Raw genomic sequence first — 18,411 nt, forward strand, 5'->3', positions numbered from 1 at the left:
GCTTGCTTTCCGTGTGTTTTATTCCAAAGCAAGATGTCCTCCAATGTGGCCTCTTTGAATTTTGTGTTCACATCCTCACAGCTTAGCATGTGCAATGGGAAGAAAGTTTTTTCTCCACGGCTCTGATCAGCCAGGTATGAGTCATATGTCCATATCTAGAGCCTACCAAAACCCTTGAACCAAGAGGGAAGAACCAAGGCTGGTTCCTCATGAAAATTAGAGTTCTCTGACCAAAAGAGGTAAATAGGAAAAACAGTCATTGACTGTAGCCTCACTACAGTTAACATGCGCCTCGCTTATCAAGCTCTGTGACTTTTTCCTTTGTTTATTATTTCAGTTGTATAAATCAGGACTTTATATAAGACTCAAATACTGCAAAAGCATACTCCGTCCCTTTCTTGCTGTTTAAATTTACATTCAGATTTTTTTTATCATTAATTGAATCATAATATATATATATATTATTTACATTTTGCCTGTTTCATAGAGAGCTGTTCACAACAGAGTGCAGAGCCATGCCATTCAGTTTAATTGCTGCTTAGCATACCTAGTGTGGAGACACCACTTTAATGTCATTCAGCTGCTGCCTGGCTGACATAGCTGTTCCAGGAACTGCAGCGTGAATTAACATAGTAATAACAACTATTACTGTATTTGAGATAATGACACTTATAAGGATGCCTATAAATGGTTGGTTTTATGATCATTTGCCAAACCCACTTTGTTGGCTCAGAGCTGCTGTCCATTTGGAAGGTGGCTCCGAGCCCATGACCTGGGTCATCTGGGCTGCGGAGTGGAGCCTGGGGAATGGCACTGCACAAAACAGGGCCCGGCTCCCCAGCTTTGCCTGTGAGTGACCACCTTCTTTATTCTTGTTCAGCTGCAGAAAGCTTCTGACCCCTGGGTCCTAAAGCACTCAGATCTGGAGAAGCAGGACAACAGCTGGAAAGAGGTGAGAGAGGTGACAGGCTCTTGGTTACACTGCAAAATCCCTCGCTTGGGGGAAATGTGACCAGGACGATGCTAATCCTGTCCCGTAGGTCACATACCCTCACCCCCTTGGGCTCCTCAATCCTGAGGTCTCTACTTCATGATTCCAGCCTTAAGACCTGTGAAGGTCCCCTCCTTGCCAGCTCCATCCTTCCATGCCTGGGGAGAAAGGTTAGGTGTCTCTCTGTTTTAATTATGCTCTTCTCAAAAACAGGGCCTCCAAAAGAGCTTTGTGATCCTGGGCAAGTCACTCTGTCTTTTTGGGCCCCAGTTGCCTCACTGGTAAAATAAAGTCATATTTTCTGCCTTAGCCCAGCCCAGCTTCTGGAGATTAATCAGTGAAGTTTGCTTCTGAACCTCAGGGGCACTGTCCATATAGCAACACACTGAGTAAAGAAACAGTGACCATACAAGCCCTTGCTCATGACAGCCTGAGGATGTGGTGAATTAGATTTGGTTGCAGCAAAAGCCAATTCTGGGGAACTGGAGTAAGAGAGGATTTCATTAGGGCCTTAAGAGGGCTGGTGATGCCGGGTCAGAAAACTGGTGCAAGTCTTGGTTCTGGAACGAGGGTGGGGCAAACCCCAAACAAGACCTCAGGTCACTGCTTTCACCTTCAACTGAGCAGTGGCTACTGGTTGCTTTGTTGCTGCCATTACATTCACAGTAAGTTCTAAATAGACTCTCTTGGGTTCTCCCTTGGACTGTGGATTGGCCAAGCTTGCATCACATACCTATGGGGGCGGGGTTAGATGCACTATAGCCAGAAACTGACCAATGGGCTTTTAGATCGGTGCTAACAATACTCTTGCTCTACAGGAGGAGACTCAGGCAGAGGGGCTGGGGCCAGCTCCCACATTGTGGCCAGACTGACCCTTTCCTGTCTCTCTTCCATGACAGACCCGCAGTGAAAAGATCCATGACAAAGAAGCTGTTTCTGAAGCTGAGCTTGGGGGAACCGGCTTAAAGAGGTGCTGGCAGCCCCTTCCCCTTGCCCTGTCCGCAGCCCCACCCCCTGCCCCGCCCCCGGCCTGCGGTCTGGCCTGCCACTTTGCCTTTCTTCTTTGCTCCATGTGCCCAGCACTGCTCCTCCACTGAATTGAGAGAACATGGGGATATGTTTTTATGGAACCCCAGCCACTTAGGAGCTGGAAAACTTTGGGTGATAGCAATGCTAGCCTGAGATTTTTTTTTTTATTCTAGTCATGGAAAATGGGCTCCAGCATATCCTAGCTGAGAAAGAAACTGTTTAGCTCCTTTTGGGGTTCTTCCTGTCTCTGGAGTTTGGAGAGTCCTACTGGACCTCTATTCCTGGTAGTACTGAGCATCATCCTCTGGGCCCAGCCCTGTGCTATAGCCAGGGAACCCCCCGGGGCTCTCAAGACCATGTCTCCACCATTAGGAAACCCATGAAGAGAGTTGGGGTAACAGAACCCCACAGGCACCATGTGAGCAGCCCAAAGCCAGGTGAGCCCCAGGAAGGAGGGTGGCTCTGGAGTTGTGATGTGAGATTTGAATTTCAGCACTGCAGGTTCTAGCTCTGTGCCCTGGTGCTGTACTTCCCATCTCTACCTATGGGGTAACAGAAACTGGCCCCTAGACTTGTCCGAGGACTGAATGGTCTGACGTGTGCAGTGCTGTCACGTATGCCTGGCACTTACAGTCATCAGACAGCACGCACACCAGCTCTGGGCCAGAGATTAAGTGGTGTCCTAGATCCTGTTATTATTTGTTGTTAGTTACTCAGTTGTGTCTGACTCTTTGCAACCACATGGACTATAGCCTTCCAGGCTCCTCTGGCCATGGAATTCCCCAGGCAAGAATACTGGAGTGGGTTGCCATTCCCTTCTCCAGGGGATCTTCCCAACCCAGGGATCAAACCTAGGTCTCCTGCATTGCAGGCAGATTCTTTACTGTTTGAGCCACCTGGGAAGTCCTAGATTGGGCTCCCCCAAAAGTAAGCCTTCAGGCAAGGATTTGAGTGCAAATGGGACATTTGGGAGGGGATTCCAGGAAAAGTCTGGAAGTGAGACAGGAAAGGGAAGGCACTATAAAGGAGGTGTTATCAACCAGGTTACACGTGGGCAGCTGGAGCTATTTCACAACATTGCTGGGAGCCAGAGTGGAGCGTGAGTTCTTGCACCTACGGGGACCTGGGGACTGGTATCAAATTACCAAACCCCACCCATGGTTTGTTGATGGCTATGTCTATACATCATGTGAAATTTTTAGTTTCCACACAGTGGTAAAGAATCTGCCTGCAATGCAAGATATGTGGGTTCCATCCCTGGGTCTGGAAGATCTGGAGAAGGAAATGGCAACCCACTCCAGTATGCTTGCCTGGGAAATCCCATGGACCGAGGAGCCTGGTGGGCTACAGTCCATGGGGTCACAAAAGGGCTGGACATGACTTCAGCAACTAAACAACAACTGGGTGGAGGCCAAGTATGCTTCTGCAGACAGAAAAAAAGCCCTCAGATGGAGAATGGCAGGTGCTCGGACCATGCAGTACTGCACCTGTGGGTGTGCGTGTGGAGGGAGTGAGAGGCAGGGCACCAACAGCATCTTTCACAAGAGGTGAGCAGGACCGCCATGGTCCCAGGTCCTGTGAAGCGCAGGGACCAGCGAGGAAGACCAGAGTGCTTGCTCTGTATAAGGCATCTTCCACTAACTCAGCCATTCTCTCTGCTCTTCCCCAGGACCAAATCTGTTTCCTCCATGTCGGAGTTTGAGAGTTTGCTGGACTGTTCCCCGTACCTCGCCGGGGAAGCCTCCCGGGGCAAAAAGCTGCCCAACAGCCCTGCCTTTGCCTTCGTGGGCGCCCAGCCAGTGGACCCTGAGAAGGGTGCCCCCGAACAGCCAGGGCTCTCGCCCCGTGACTGCAACCGCCTGGGTGCCCTGGGCTGCCCGGAGCCGGCGGGGAGGCAGATGCAACGCAGCTACACAGCACCCGACAAGACGGGCATCCGCGTGTACTACAGCCCCCCGGTGGCCCGGCGCCTGGGCGTCCCGGTGGTCCATGACAGGGAGGGGAAGATCATCATCGAGCCGGGCTTCCTCTTCACCACAGCCAAGCCCAAAGAGTCGGCCGAGGCGGACGGGTTGGCCGAGAGCTCCTACAGCCGCTGGCTCTGCAACTTCTCCCGGCAGCGCCTGGACGGGGGCTCCGGGGGCGGCCCCTCGGCAGCAGGGCCTGGCTTCCCTGCAGCCCTACATGACTTTGAGATGTCGGGGAACATGAGCGACGACATGAAGGAGATCACCAACTGCGTGCGCCAGGCCATGCGCTCGGGCTCGCTGGAGCGGAAGGTGAAGAGCACGTCCAGCCAGACGGTAGGCGTGGCCAGTGTGGGCACGCAGACCATCCGCACGGTCAGCGTGGGCCTGCAGACCGACCCGCCCCGCGGCAGCCTGCACGGCAAGAGCTGGTCGCCGCGCGGCTCCTCGCTCGTGTCCGTGCGCAGCAAGCAGATCTCATCTTCCCTGGACAAGGTGCATGCGCGCATCGAACGGCCCTGCTGCTCACCCAAGTACGGCTCGCCCAAGCTCCAGAGGCGCTCTGTGTCCAAGCTGGACGGGGCCAAGGACCGCAGCCTGTGGAACCTGCACCAGGGCAAGCAGAACGGCTCAGCCTGGGCCCGCTCCACCACCACGAGGGACAGCCCTGTGCTGAGGAACATCAATGACGGGCTGTCAAGCCTCTTCAGCGTGGTGGAGCACTCGGGGAGCACGGAGTCGGTCTGGAAACTTGGCATGTCCGAGGCCCGGGCCAAGCCTGAACCGCCCAAGTACGGCATCGTGCAGGAGTTCTTCCGCAACGTGTGCGGTCGGGCGCCGAGCCCCACGGCGTCCACGGCTGGGGAAGAGGGCTCCAAGAAGCCGGAGCCCCTCTCCCCCGCCAGCTACCATCAACCCGAGGGCATGGCTAGGATCCTGAACAAGAAGGTGGGCAAGTCGGGCGGCAGTGAGGAGGCCAGGCTCTCCGTGCTCCCGCAGGTGGGGAAGGATGGAATCACTCGAGATGGAGATGGAGCCACGGTCCTTCCCAATGAGGTAGGTGGGTTGGGGGCGAGGTGCCCTTTTTCTTTTGAGGTGCATTTGTCTTATAAATGGGTAAATTGTTAAAGTATTTGATAAGTGTTACTGAATTTCCTTTCCAAAGACTTTGTTGAGTTTCTAGAACCCCCAAGAGTATATGGTGAGTGTTTTACTTCCCTATACTCTCTGGCTGCGTTAAATTAAAAAAAAAAAAAAAAACAAAACACTTTAAAATATTCCTATTTTTTTAATGAAAAAAAACCTTTGTTAGTTTAATATACATACTGTAAAAAAATATGGCTTATTGAATTCTTACAAACTGAACACAGCCATTATATTAGAGTTCCTTGGAGAAACTTGGGAGTAGGCTTTGTGGTTATGCATGCGTGAGAATGTGTGTGTGTGTATAGAGACAGACAGAGACAGAGACAGAGAGACTGAGTCCAGAAGCCTGAAAACAGAAGAGCCAACGTTATAGTTCCAGTACAGCACATATAGCTGATGTAGTTCCAGTCTAAAGGTCATCAGGCAGGAAGAATTCTTTCTTACTCACAGAGAGTCAGCCTCTGGGTTCTGTTCAGTAGGCCAACTGATTGGATGAGGCTCACCCACGTTAGAGAGAGCAAGCAGCTTTACTCTGTCTACTGGTTTAAGTGTTAATCTCAGTCAAAAGCATCCTCGCAGAAGTACCCAGGATAGTGTTTGAGCAGGTGTCTGGACCTGTGGCCCAGTCAAGTTGACACAAAATTAATCATCATAATCACATAACCACAACTGTATCACGAAACCAGTAATACAAAGCTGATTGTATTTTGCATGTTGGTTGACCCAAACATTTTTCAGTATGTAAAATATGCTTATTACCCATTGATCCAGTAGTTCTCTTAAGAATGTAGCCAATGGAAATTTTTACAGAGGTGGATATGTATATAAAGAAATGTATTGCATTATTAATAAAAATTGCTAAGACTTACTAGGCACTATGCCAACAGTTTGTTGTGATCACAACAGACTTTGAGGAAAAAATCCGGGCTGAGATCAAAGTTGATCACAACAACTTTGAGAAAAAAATCAAGGCTCAGAGAGGTTAAAAAACTTGTTCGAGGTCACATAGCTGGTAAGTAACTGGGCTAGAATTTGAACCAACCAATCAAGTTTTACAGCAGCACGTTTTTGGTGCTTTTTGAAGTATAGTTGCCATACAATATTATATAAGTTACAGGTGTGTAATATAGTGATTCATGATTTTTAAAGTTTATACTCCACTTGTAATCATTATTAATATTGACTATATTCCCTGTGCTGTAAAATATATCCTAGTAGCTTATTTTTCAGAGAAGGCAATGGCACCCCACTCCAGTACTCTTGCCTGGAAAATCCCATGGGCAGAGGAGCCTGGTGGGCTGCAGTCCATGGGATCTCGAAGAGTCGGACACGACTGAGCGACTTCACTTTCACTTTTCACTTTCATGCATTGGAGAAGGAAATGGCAACCCACTCCAGTGTTCTTGCCTGGAGAATCCCGGGGACAGGGGAGCCTGGTTGGCTGCCGTCTATGGGGTCGCACAGAGTCGGACACGACTGAAGTGACTTAGCAGCAGCAGCAGCTTATTTTTATTCCTAATAATTTGTACCTCTTAATCCCCTACCTCTATATTGCCTCTTCTTCCTTCCCTCTCACCATTGGTAACCATGAGTTTGTTCCCTATATCTGTGGGTCTGATGCTTTTTTGTTATATTCACAAGTTTGTTGTATTTTTTAGATTCCACATATAAGTGATGTCATTCAGTATTTGTCTTCCCCTGTCTAACTTAACTTTACCTAGTGTAATGCCCTCCGAGTCTATCCACGGTAATGCAAATGGCAAAATTACTTTTTTTTTTTTAATAGTTGAGTAGCATTCTATCCATTCATCTATTGATGGACACTTAGGTTTCCATATCTTGGCAATTGTAAATAATGTATAGCAGCACTTTTAACCATTATCCCTGTGTGTTGGTAGTAGTAAAAAAAATTAGAAACTACTTAAAACACATAAAAAATGAGTTGGATGAATAAATTAAGCTATTTCCACTCAGTGGGATACTGTGTGGCCATTAAAAAGAAAGAGATCTGGACATACATAATGACAAAAAAGTATTCATGTCTTTGCGATTACAAAGTAAACTATAGGAGTTGAGATCATTTTGGTAAAGGTATGTTCCAGAATTTATTTATGTATATTCCAGAGTTTATTATATTCTGGAATGTTTGGGTTTTTTTGTTTTGCTTTTTTGTCTGTACTGGGTCTTTTTTGCGGCACACAGGCTTTTGCTAGTTGCAGTGTGCAGGCGTCTCTCTAGCTGCAGTGCATCAGCTTAGTTGCCCCATGGCATATAGGATCTTAGTTCCTCGGCCAGGGGTCGAACCCGAGTCCCCTGCATTGGAAGGTGGATTCTTAACCACTGGACCACCAGGGAAGTCCCTGAAATGTTATTTATGAACACTCATTACTGTTTTATTTATGAGCGTTCATTACTGCTCTAATGGAAGAAAATACGTTTTTAAAATTGGTTCAAAGAGGGGCTACAGCTCCTAGGAACTGGTCCCGGGGCACAGCTGAGTCCAGATTGCTTGCCTGGCTGGCCACCCAGTCCCGGGGTGGGCGGTCAGTCGGTGCCTCCAGGCTCCTCCTGACTTCTCTCTCTCCCCCCACAGGATGCAGTGTGTGACTGCAGCACCCAGTCTCTCGCCTCCTGCTTCGCCCGGCCATCCCGCTCTGCCATCCGCCACTCTCCATCCAAGTGCAGGCTGCACCCTTCAGAGTCTGGCTGGGGTGGGGAGGAGCGGGCAGCCCCGCCCAGCGAGTGATAGAGTAGCGGAGCTCCTCACCTCGACCAGCCCCCGTCCCTGGACAGCCAAAGGGAACCAGTGGAGAGGAGAAGATGCTTGGGGCCCGCAAGCTCCCTGCATCTCTCGCCCTGGAGGGCTGCATCTCTGCCATGGAAGCGCTTTCCCAGCCAGGTAAAGCGGGGTCTCCTGCTGACTGCTGGGTGGTGATCTCTGACTTCCCAGGGGAAGGCAGTGAGTGGGAGAAAGACCAAAACTGGGTTTCAGAAGCGTCTCCAGAGAGATCCGTTGAGAGCTGATTCCTGGGTCATAAGTTGGGAGAGCCTTGCCTGGTTCCACCCACACCCACTTCTGAGAAGAGCCAAGGAAAGGATCTACTTCCAGCCATGCGCCTCAGGGAAAAGGGCTCACAGAGATGTTCCTGGCCAACCACATCCCTATTCATGGGGAGGAAACACCGATGAGAAGAACAGGCTTTGCTCTAGGGCTCAATGTGGGGTGTCTGGTGGAGCTGAGCTGGGCGTCACCCCATCCCTCTCTTCCCTCCGCCACCGCCTCCTCCTTCCAGCCCTGCTGCTCTGGATTGCTGCAGCTCTAGGGGATATGATAGGGCAGTAGCCACAGTCAGGTATCTGCTTGGAATCCTGGGGCCCTGGATCTCCCTGCCCATAGCTCAGATGCAGCAAGACCTAGAACGTGAGGTAGAAATGTGCAGGACCCAGGGTCGGGGAGCCACTGGCACTACCTTTCTTGTTAAGTTGACTTGGGGGGACCCCAGCCTTTCCAGGAGACTCCTTGAGGACAGACATAGGTAGAGTCCATCTCAAGACCTGGTGCACAGATAAATAAATGCCTAACTGCCCACTGCCTTGATTGCTGGGGGCTCTTGCCCCAGCACCCTGGAGGGGTGCCTCATCTCCACTGTGTTTACATCCTGCAGCTGGTGGAGGGCAAAGATGTTCCCCAAAAGAGGCCCCCGGTTGGCCAGATCAGGCCCAGGAGCCTTCCACGAGGCCGGTGCCCCGGGACATGGCAATAGACTGGGGCCTGGAAACACATTTCTTGCCGAGGTTGTTTATTTTGAGTTTTTCTTACTATAAATATTTAAGGTGGTTTTACTTTATTTTAATAATTTAATTTACCCCAAAGTCCCTAAGGTAATTTATTGGAGGTTGAGACATGTACTCTCATCACTGGGACAATGCAAGGCTTTAACACGATGGATGGGTGTAAGGTCCTCTCTGTGGACAAGGCAACTCAGCAGGCGCTCTGGTCTCCTGGTTCAGGTTTGGAGGGGGCCCCAGCAGAGGTCCCCACAAATCTGCTGACCCTTTGGCCTCAGAGCACCACTTCTATGCTCCACACCTGCTACTTGCCCGGCCCCCAGCCGTGAGATTGTAAATACAGACAGGACAGAGGGCCAGCAGCACCGCTTTCCAATCACTTCCCATTTTCCTTCCTCCTTCTGACACCTTTTTTTTTGGTTTCTAATGAGTCCAACACAGATTACTAAGGCTTTTATCAAGAGCATGGAGATCTCTCCAAGTTCCCTAAGTGAGAACTCGCAGGAAAACAGGACTGAACTTCGAGAATGTTGTTTATTGCAGCTTTGCACATGGATCTGAGAGTGTCTGCCAGCCTGCCTCAGTTCTCACCAGCCTCCAGCCTTTTCACCAGCCTCTCTCCTTAGCCTTACGGACTCTCCAGGCTCGTCTCTCAGTCCGAACCCCACTGCCCACCCTTCCCCGTTGCATGTGAGCTGTCTGAGCTATCGGACGGATTGCAGCACAGCTCATTGCAGTGGTGACAGGGCAGGGGAATGCAGGGGGTCTCCCCCTGGTGCCAGTGAACCCATTTTGGTTGCACACGTACCTGCATATCTGTGTGTAACTGGTTGGGGGCTCAGAATGAAAACATCAGGATAAAGTGGCTTATCTGTGAATTTTCTATCAGGAAGACTGAAAGCCGGCAGCTTTGCTAGTGTGTCCCCTAGGACTCAGGAGATGCCTCTGCGCTCCCACCCACCAGCCCCCAGTCTTGCCCTTTCTGGGGCACCTGGACCAGTTACCCAAATACCTTCATCTCCATTGCCTATCGGCAGAACTTTGGGGTCACATTAGTACAACCAGCCACTTCCTCATACCATAGTGACCTGTGTGGGCAGAGCAGGCAGGTCAGTGGAGCCAAGGGCCAGGCCCCTCTGGAATGCCAGTGCTCCCACCCAAGAGGTCAGGGGAGCCCCTCCAATGCCATCTCCAAGGGAGGGGGGTTCACACCAGGCCACAAGCTACCAGAGGCCTTGTGCCACCTCCCCGGGCTGCAGAGGGCCAGGGAGGCTGTACTTCTAGCCTTGGGGAGGAATCCTCACGAGACCTGGACCCTGCTGACTGCTCAGCCTTACCATCATTGTTCTCATCCAAGATTGTCCTTGCATTCTCGTTGTCTTAGCGCCTGGCCGCCCAGCCCTCAGCCAGTGTCAGAGGCCTCAGACCTTGGTTTTCAGTAAAGTCCCAGTTTCTGCTTCCTGCATGCCACTGGGCAAGGTCACTCATCACTGTTCCTACAGAAGCCTCTGGACATGGGGCTTGATGGGGTTGAAAATGTTACATGTAAATATTGGTTTGATTTGGGTTTTAGCATTTTAATTAGTAACTGGTTGTGTTTTCTTTTTGGGGGGTGGGGGGTTGTCTTGTAAAAACTCTCTACTCTTTTGGAATGTAATTTCTAAGTTTGTTTGTTCCTTCAAATGCCTTTTAAGTCTTGGTAACATTCCGGAAGCAGAAAACTGCCTGGCCCACCGTGAGGACTCCCCAGGAGCACCGGGTCCCAGGAAGGAACACTGCCCTTTTCCCCTTTCTTCTTTGCTGCCTCTTTACTCTCAGCAACTTCCTTCTCTTCCTCGCCCTCTATCCTTCTTTTTCCTCTCCTTTCCATCTTTGTTCTCTTCAGCCAAAGTCCCAAGGAACCCCGGGGTCCTAATTCCCTACAGGCCCCTAGGCTTGGATCCATTGTGTTGGCACAGTTGGTTGAGGGGAAATGGAAGACCAGTTGCCATGACTGACCCCAAACTGGATGATCTTGTGTTTCTGACATCTGACCTCTTCCCATAGCCAAATCAGACCCTCCTGGGGGCAATGATGTCTGTATTTGAAATGAAAATCAAATTACTCTGGCATGTCAGTGGCCCCTAGATCCTGCATGCATGAGGTATCAATATTCAAGTCCCTGTCACCCTGGCAGCCCTCTCCCCCCCAATTTTGTCCCCACCAAAGGCTGACCAATTTAAAAAACCCCTTCTAAGAGGTCTTGCTGAAAACGGACCCTTCCCTTGGTCTCCCCAGGGATGCTCCTCTACCAGCTGCTTTCCCAGGTGACAAAGTTGAGGGTTTAAGACTTCACCCTCTTGTGCCCTGATTGCCACATGGCTCTCTCCTGCCTGCCTGCATCCACTTTTCATGGTTTCATCACATGGCCTGTTCTCCTCTTGCCCATCCAACTTCTAGGGCCTTCCTCCCTCTCCTCTCCCATCTAGAATGCCCTCCCCAGCTTTGCCAGTCTTCCAGGCTCATCAGCCCCCCAATCTCACCACCTCTTCATTAATAATTAAGTCCCTGGACACCTTTTCTAGAGCACATGGCTATTTAGAAATTGCTTCCCCTGCCACATCTCCTTCAGGCTTCTACATGCTAACTCTGGGAGGCAACCTTGGCAGGACAAGGTTTAGTGCTCCCATTTTACAGATGAGGAAACTGAGGTACAGGTCTCATTCCAGAGTCACCTAACTAGGAAGTCATCAAGTTCAGACTAGAACCTAGGTCCACTGGAACCCTCAGTCCAACCTTGTCCCTTGCTGTGTTAACCTACTGCTCCACTGGGGGCTTTGTGTGGGTGCAGAATACCCAGACTATGCCACTGCCCAACCCAGACATAAAACCAGTCTACCCTGAATCTCTGGACCTGTGTGTCCCAGAGGGTGGTGTGGGGACCCCTGCATCAGAATCCTCTGTGGACATGTCCAAAATGCAGCTTCTTGGCCCCCACCTCACCCCAGAGGGCCAGGAATCTGCATATCTAACAAACTCCCAGAGAGATCCTAAATACCAGTGCATACCATTGATGTTCACAGCCTTGACCATTGTTGTTCAGTTGCTCAGTCATGTCTGACTCTTCGTGACCCCATAGACTGCAGCACGCCAGGCTTCCCTGTCCTTCACCATCTCCAATTAGGCCATCTTTTTTAAGCCCAATAACCACGGTGTTATATCTTTAGAAGAGCCTTGAGCTGAGAATTAGGGGACCTGGTCCTCAACCCAGCTCTGATTTGGGTTAATTATGCTGAGAATTTCCAAAAAGCACTGGAGGCAATTTACAATCCTAATCGTGAAGTTCAGTAAGACAACAGGAAAAAAAAAAAAGGGGGGCAAAAGGCAAGAGGAATTATCATTCCCCAAATCTATCTTCCCAGGTGGCACAGTGAGTAAAGAATTCTCCTGCCAGCGCAGGAGATATGGGTTTGATCCCTGGGTTGGTAAGATCCCCTGGAGGAGGAAATGGCAACCCACTCCAGTGTTCTTGCCTGGAAAATCCCATGGATAGAGGAGCATGCAGGACTACAGTCCATGGGGTTGCAAAGAGTCGGACAGAACTGAGCAACTAAGAGCACGTGCACACGCGCGTGCGCACACACACACACTTATATCTATCTGACATGATCCCCATAATCCTGCAATTAAATTTTACTCTGGAGTTTCCTGGCAGCCATGGTGAAAAGGGAAGCACATCAACTTTCACGACTCTCATCATCCAGTCATGGGAAGTGACAATATTTGCCCCAGGAGGCAAATTCTTATGCTAATTTAGAGCATGCGTCCTTTCTTCAAAGGCCACTAAGTCAGTTGTGGTATGAACCTAAAATGCAAGGATGTTTTCCAGGTCACTGAACTGAACTGATTTTAAAGATAATAAACTGCCACTGACTTGAATGACCTTGACCCCAGAGCATGTGGCTAGTCTGTGCCTCTGTTCCTCCAGCTGCAAAGTGGAAGAAATCCTACCTCACATGGCAGTGCTGAGGACCAAATACAATACTGTGCCTGAGTCTACGTGGGCAAACATAAGGTTCTACACTGATCTAAAGTGGTCTGATCACACTCATTGTCCCCTAGTGCCCTCACTAGTCTTAGTGAGTGGAAAGGCTAATAAATTGGACCAGTCCTCTCACTTTTTAAAAAATTGTGGCCCAAAATACATAATATAAAACTTACTGTTTTAGCCCTTTTAGTGGCTTTAAATACATTCACACAGTGGTACAACCATCAGGACTATCCATTTCCAGAACTTTTTCATCACCCCAAACTGAAACTCTGTACCCACTAACAGTAACTCCCCATCCTTCCCTCAGGCCCCTGATAACCGCTATTCCACGTTCTGTCCCTATGAATTTACCTGTTCTAAGTATTCCCAGTGGAATCACACAGTGTTGGTCCTTTTTTGTCAAACCCCTCACTTTTTTGGATGAGGAATTGGCCCAGAGAAGGGAGTTCCTCACCCAAGGTCACACAGCAAACTGGAGGCAGAGTCAGGACCAGAATTCAGGTTTCCTGACTCCCAGCAGGTTCTGCATTCCCGGGGGTGAGTGAGACCCCACCTACCATTCCCTGATCTTGGCTGAACCCTGTCTTCTCTCTGGGCTCAGCCTGTTTGCTTCCCACCACCCATCCATCCTTTGTTTTATCACCTTCCTCCAAAGCCTCCCCTTCTGCCTCCTCTTCTCTGACTGATTCCCACCAGCAGACCGAGTGGCCCTGACCCATGGCCAGGTTTTCCTCTTCTGAGCCCCGGGCTTCTTTGTAGCACCCACCCCCTTCAGACCTCCCAGAATGGCCTCCTGTGGATTTCCTGGCCCTTCAGGCTCACATCCCCATCCTCCCGTGTCTGTGGTCTCCCAACTCCTGATGTTTGCTTTCAGATCTGATTGTATTTCCTGGGTTCTGTTTTGTTTTCTCACACTGAAGGGGGAACCTTTCCCCGATGCCTCAGGCTGGGCTTGGCCCAGTGACCGCCCCCAGCCCAGAAAGACACCCCCATCTCACCCTTGAGTCCCATTTTCTTCTGTCCACAGCCTCCCGACAGGACCCCAGCACTATCCACTGGGATTTGGCGGAGGTCACTGGGACCCCCATTTTGGCCTCCCCTATCCTGCCCAGTCCTCCATAGCCTTATTTGTAAAGCAGATGCAGCCTGACTTGGGTTCTTCCCTCCTCTCCCTGGCCATCTGTCCGTCCATCTGCCTGTCCATTTGACATCCCACCATCCTCTCTACCCTCCCCTGGATCTCTCTGCCTCTGAATAGCTTGCCCTGGCGGAACCTGTAGCCCACCCTGGCATTACCCCTTATCCCTTCCGTAGTATTTGCAGTTTGCAAAGTCCACAGAGCCAAGAACCAAAGGGAACTGGTGACAAGGTGACCCCTTGTCTAGGGCTGCCCCACCCTACCCTTCCCCACACCGTCCTTGGACCCTCCTTTGTCTACCCCATCAGCCTTGCTCCCCTCCCTTCCTGCCCTTCACCAGCTCCCTGAACCCCAGGCAGTAAGGAAAGGAGCTCTGGTTTCCCCTAAGCATCCTTGAAGGGCCAAAGTCATCAAGGCCCGACCATCTTGTCTTTCTCCGCTCTATACCACTCGAACTGCTCCTGTGAAAAGGAATTTCAGCCAGGATTTTGGAGACCTGGCCCAGGTCTGGGCAGTTGTCCTAACTTCTCTGTGTTTGGTTGGTTGTATGATTTTACGAAGATGATCCTTAGGGACCCCAGAGCACGCCTCATGTTTTTGGGTCCTGCATCACCATCCTCTCTCCACTGGGCCCTGGTGTCCTGGCTCCTCTCTCAGCTCCGCGACTGACCTCTGTGCCTTAGTTTACTTCTCTGCACAGGGGGGCTCACCACAAGTCTATTCCTGGCAGCTTCCCAATTTGGTGCCTCTAAGGCAGGGCCTTGGCAGCTGTGGCCCAGCTCCCTGGCACTGTCTTCTTAGGGCACCAAGTTGCTGAGGATGAGATGCCTGGAGGTTCTCAAAGAAGCCAGAGCATCACCTGGGAACTTGACAGAAATGCAAAGTATTGGCCCCACTCAAGAACTACAAAACTAGAACTTTGGCGGGGGTGGGGGGAGGGCAGCAATCGGGGGGTTTAACAAGCCCTCTAAATGATTCTGATATACATAGGCGTTTACTACCTGCCGATCTAAACCAGCAAATAGTGTGGCCTGGTGAAGGACCGAGGCTGGTCCTGCCCAGGAACAAGTGGGAAACATCAAGCTCATCTGGATTTCTGAGGCTGGGAACCCTGGCCATCCCTACCCAAACCAAAACACAACTGTGTTCTCCTCTTCCCAGAAACTGGGGGGCTGGGGAAAGGCAGGCATTTTTCCTTTCCCTACCCCTGGCTTGGTTCCAGTTCTACCCACCTCTCCTACTTGTCTGGGTTTTACTAAAGGTTGTATAGGGTTGTGCCAGCCAGGCAGGGGGTTGGCATCCTGGGGGGGGGGCGGGGAGCAGGGGACAAAAGACCCTGACCCTTTATCCCTTGGGAATCTCACCATAGGCTTATGGCTTCTTTTCAAATGGAAAGAAACTTAGGTTCTCAAAGAAAGACTCCTAAATCCCCAGCCAGCTCCTCCTCCTCCTCCTCCTCCTCCTCCCACCTTCAGGGAGACCTTATAGACAGTGCCAAAAAGCAGCTCCTGCCCCTAGGGGCTGAGGGGAGAGGACCAAAAGCTGTCCCTCAACCTGGCCCCCCATCCCGAACCCCCCGCCAATACTGTGAAACCCCCTTCCTGACCATCCCGGTTTCCTGGTGTGGACCCTGAAGTGGGCCCAAGGGGTCCCCCAGGGAAAGGCCTTTGGGAAGGAAGGGACCAGGGGCATCCTTGGGCCAAACTCTCTGCCTCTCCTGTCCACTCTTTCTCCTCCCTACTCCTTTCTTCAGAAGGCTCCTTCCCAGGAGGTATTGGGTGCTAGACAACCGTGGTCCAGTCCGCCAGCTCTCCTTCCCTCCCGTGTCTTATTTCAGACATGAGAATAACTGTACAGTGTAAACTTACAAAGGGTTTTTAATGGTTGTAGATTGGAAATAAAGTATGTCATATGAACAGTTTCCATGGACTTGGCTTCTCTGATTTCTCATGTGAGGTGGGTGCGGTCCCCAGCAGATCTGGAACTTGACTCAACCCCACACCCAGTTGCCTGGGAAGGAGGGAGTCCTGGGAATGCCACAGCCAACTGGCTGGTCTGGGGTCACTTGGGAGGAGCCACCAGGGGCTCCCAGCTACTGACTGCTGACACCTCAGAGTATCCCATGAAGGGTGGTAAGGCCACAGCACAGAGGAACAAATGCAGAGTCATCAAAAATGGAATTGAACTTTCTACAGAAGACTTCAAATATTTATCACAAAAAAATGACGGGTTAATTATCTATTACAGTATAATTAAATTATCCCCAAACATTTATTATATCACAGATGACATGGGTCAGGGATTCAAGAGCTAAGTTGTTCCGACTCAGGGTCTCCTGAGGGTGCAGTCAAGTGTCAAATCAGGCAGCAATCATGTGAAGGCATGATTGGGGCTTGGAAGATCCATTCCCAAGCCGGGTTACTCATGCCTGGTAAGTGAGGGTGGGCAGGAGGCCTCAGTTCCTCCCCCTGTGGACCTTGCCCTAGGGCTGTTTGAGTATCCTCACAACATGGCAGTTGGCTTGCCTTAGAGCAAGTGATCTATAGGAAAGCAGAAGAGGTCACAGTGTCTTTTATGACTTAAGCCTTGAAAATCATACACTATCATTTCTGCAGTATCTCACTAGTTATACAGATTAGCCGTATTCCTTTTGGAAGAGAACTATACAAGGGCATGAACAGCAGAAAGTGGAGGTCGTTGGGGGCTATCTTGGAAGCCAGCAACCACATGAAAATTATTTATTTTTTTTTGTGGAATGTTAGTTTTCAGACCAGGGGTTGAATATCGGCCCTCAGCAGTGAGAGCAATGAGTCCTAACCACTAGATCACCATGGAATTCCAGATCTCTTTTTTGAGGGTCTAACAACAGCCAGGCCTGTGCTGGGCATTGAGGGTAACAATATATGAACCTGAGAAAGAGGAAAGCAAATTCAGTGGCCAAGGGGTGGTCAGGGAGCTGGAGGGATCAGGAAAGGCTGCAATGATTCCTAAGGTTGAGATGTTGACAGATGAAGGAGGTGGTGATGTGTTGCAGGCAGGAGATGGAGACAATATGTTCCAGGAAGAGGGAACAGCATGTAGAAAGCTTAGTAGTAAGAAAGGAGAGCAGGATCAGGGAACTGAAAGAGATCACTGGTGTGGGGAACGGTGAAAGAGGCTGGGTGAGATCACACAGTGCCTTATGAGGGAAGGAATGTCTACATCATGTGGACAGTAGAGAGTCATGGAAGAACTGAAAGTAGGGGAAGGACCTAGAGGATGTACTGGTTCTGGATTCCACGAGGCAACATACTTGCCCGCCGTGCAACGAGCTGAAGGAGTGGGGTGGGAAGAGAAGGAACTAGGCTCCAGAAAGTGATACTCAGGGAACAAAGAGCAACTTTCTGCTTTAGACATCTGTTGGGAGTCAACATGCTAGAACCACACGGTGGAAATTTCAGGAAGGCAGATTTCTGCCTACCACCAGAAAACTTTTCCAGGGACCACAGCTGCTATGGAACTATGACCACAGTCACATTCCAACTGTGGTTCATTAACCAATTTTTGTGGACTGCTTGTGATTCAACACTTGCCGAGATTTCAGATGCAGAAGGCCTGTACGTGCAAGGTGACACTCTGATGGCATCATGCTGGGTGCTGAAGCAGCAGCGTGCTATACAGGAGCCCCAAGCCAGCAATGGACAATGTGCCAGGCGCAGGCTAGGCTCCCGGGAGCACAGAAAGGGCATCTGCTTTCCAGCCTGGGGCCTCAGAGAAAGCTTGCACTGGACCCTCAATTGAGGCTTAAAATTGGGGAATTCTGCCAAGAATAATCCGGGAAGGACTTCTCAGGCCAAGCAAAGGAGCAGAAGCAATGGGGGTGATGAGAAGAGTGGCAAGCAATTTGGGGAGGGGGAGGTCTGCAATGAAGTTGTAAAAGGAAAGATCCTGAACTTTCGCAGGTGTTGAAGGGGCCACAAAAAGAGGAAATATGCTACAGGAGAACTGGAAAAAGTTATCCCAGTTGCCCTGGGAGAGTCCACAATTTTAGAGTTAAGACAAATGGAGAGAGGGATTGTGGCCTAGCGACCGGACAGGGCATCACTGCCCACTCGCTAATGAATTCCTTTGGCAAGTACCTTTCTGGGCCTCTGCTCCCTGTCTGGGCATGTCAGGCGCAAAGAACACGACGATGTAACGGTACCTAGTCAGGGGCTCCTTGGGCGTGCCGTCGTTGGGAAGGTGGTAACTTTGCCAAAATTGGGCGGGGAAGAACTTGGACAAACCGGGCGGGGCCACAAGTCTCCAACAACGGTTTGCGCATGCGCCTCGAGGAAGCGGC

General features: G+C 50.5%; 1 protein-coding gene across 2 annotated transcripts in view; it reads left to right on the forward strand.

The window, feature by feature from the left end:
* Positions 1-11,405, forward strand: part of MTCL2 (microtubule crosslinking factor 2) — a 71,508-nt gene extending 60,103 nt beyond the window's left edge. For both annotated transcript variants that reach the window (XM_086331952.1, XM_086331951.1), the window contains 4 exons: positions 881-952; positions 1,891-1,961; positions 3,690-5,043; positions 7,727-11,405. In XM_086331952.1, the coding sequence (XP_086188078.1) occupies positions 881-952; positions 1,891-1,961; positions 3,690-5,043; positions 7,727-7,879 (1,650 nt within the window). In that variant the 3' untranslated portion in view covers positions 7,880-11,405. The remainder of the gene's footprint in view (positions 1-880; positions 953-1,890; positions 1,962-3,689; positions 5,044-7,726) is intronic.
* The last annotated feature ends 7,006 nt before the right edge of the window (positions 11,406-18,411 follow it).

The sequence above is a fragment of the Bos grunniens genome, chromosome 13 (assembly GCF_055505025.1).
Source record: "Bos grunniens cultivar Pamir isolate PY7600 chromosome 13, Bosgru_T2T1.0, whole genome shotgun sequence".
In the NCBI taxonomy this organism is placed as follows: Eukaryota; Metazoa; Chordata; class Mammalia; order Artiodactyla; family Bovidae; genus Bos; species Bos grunniens.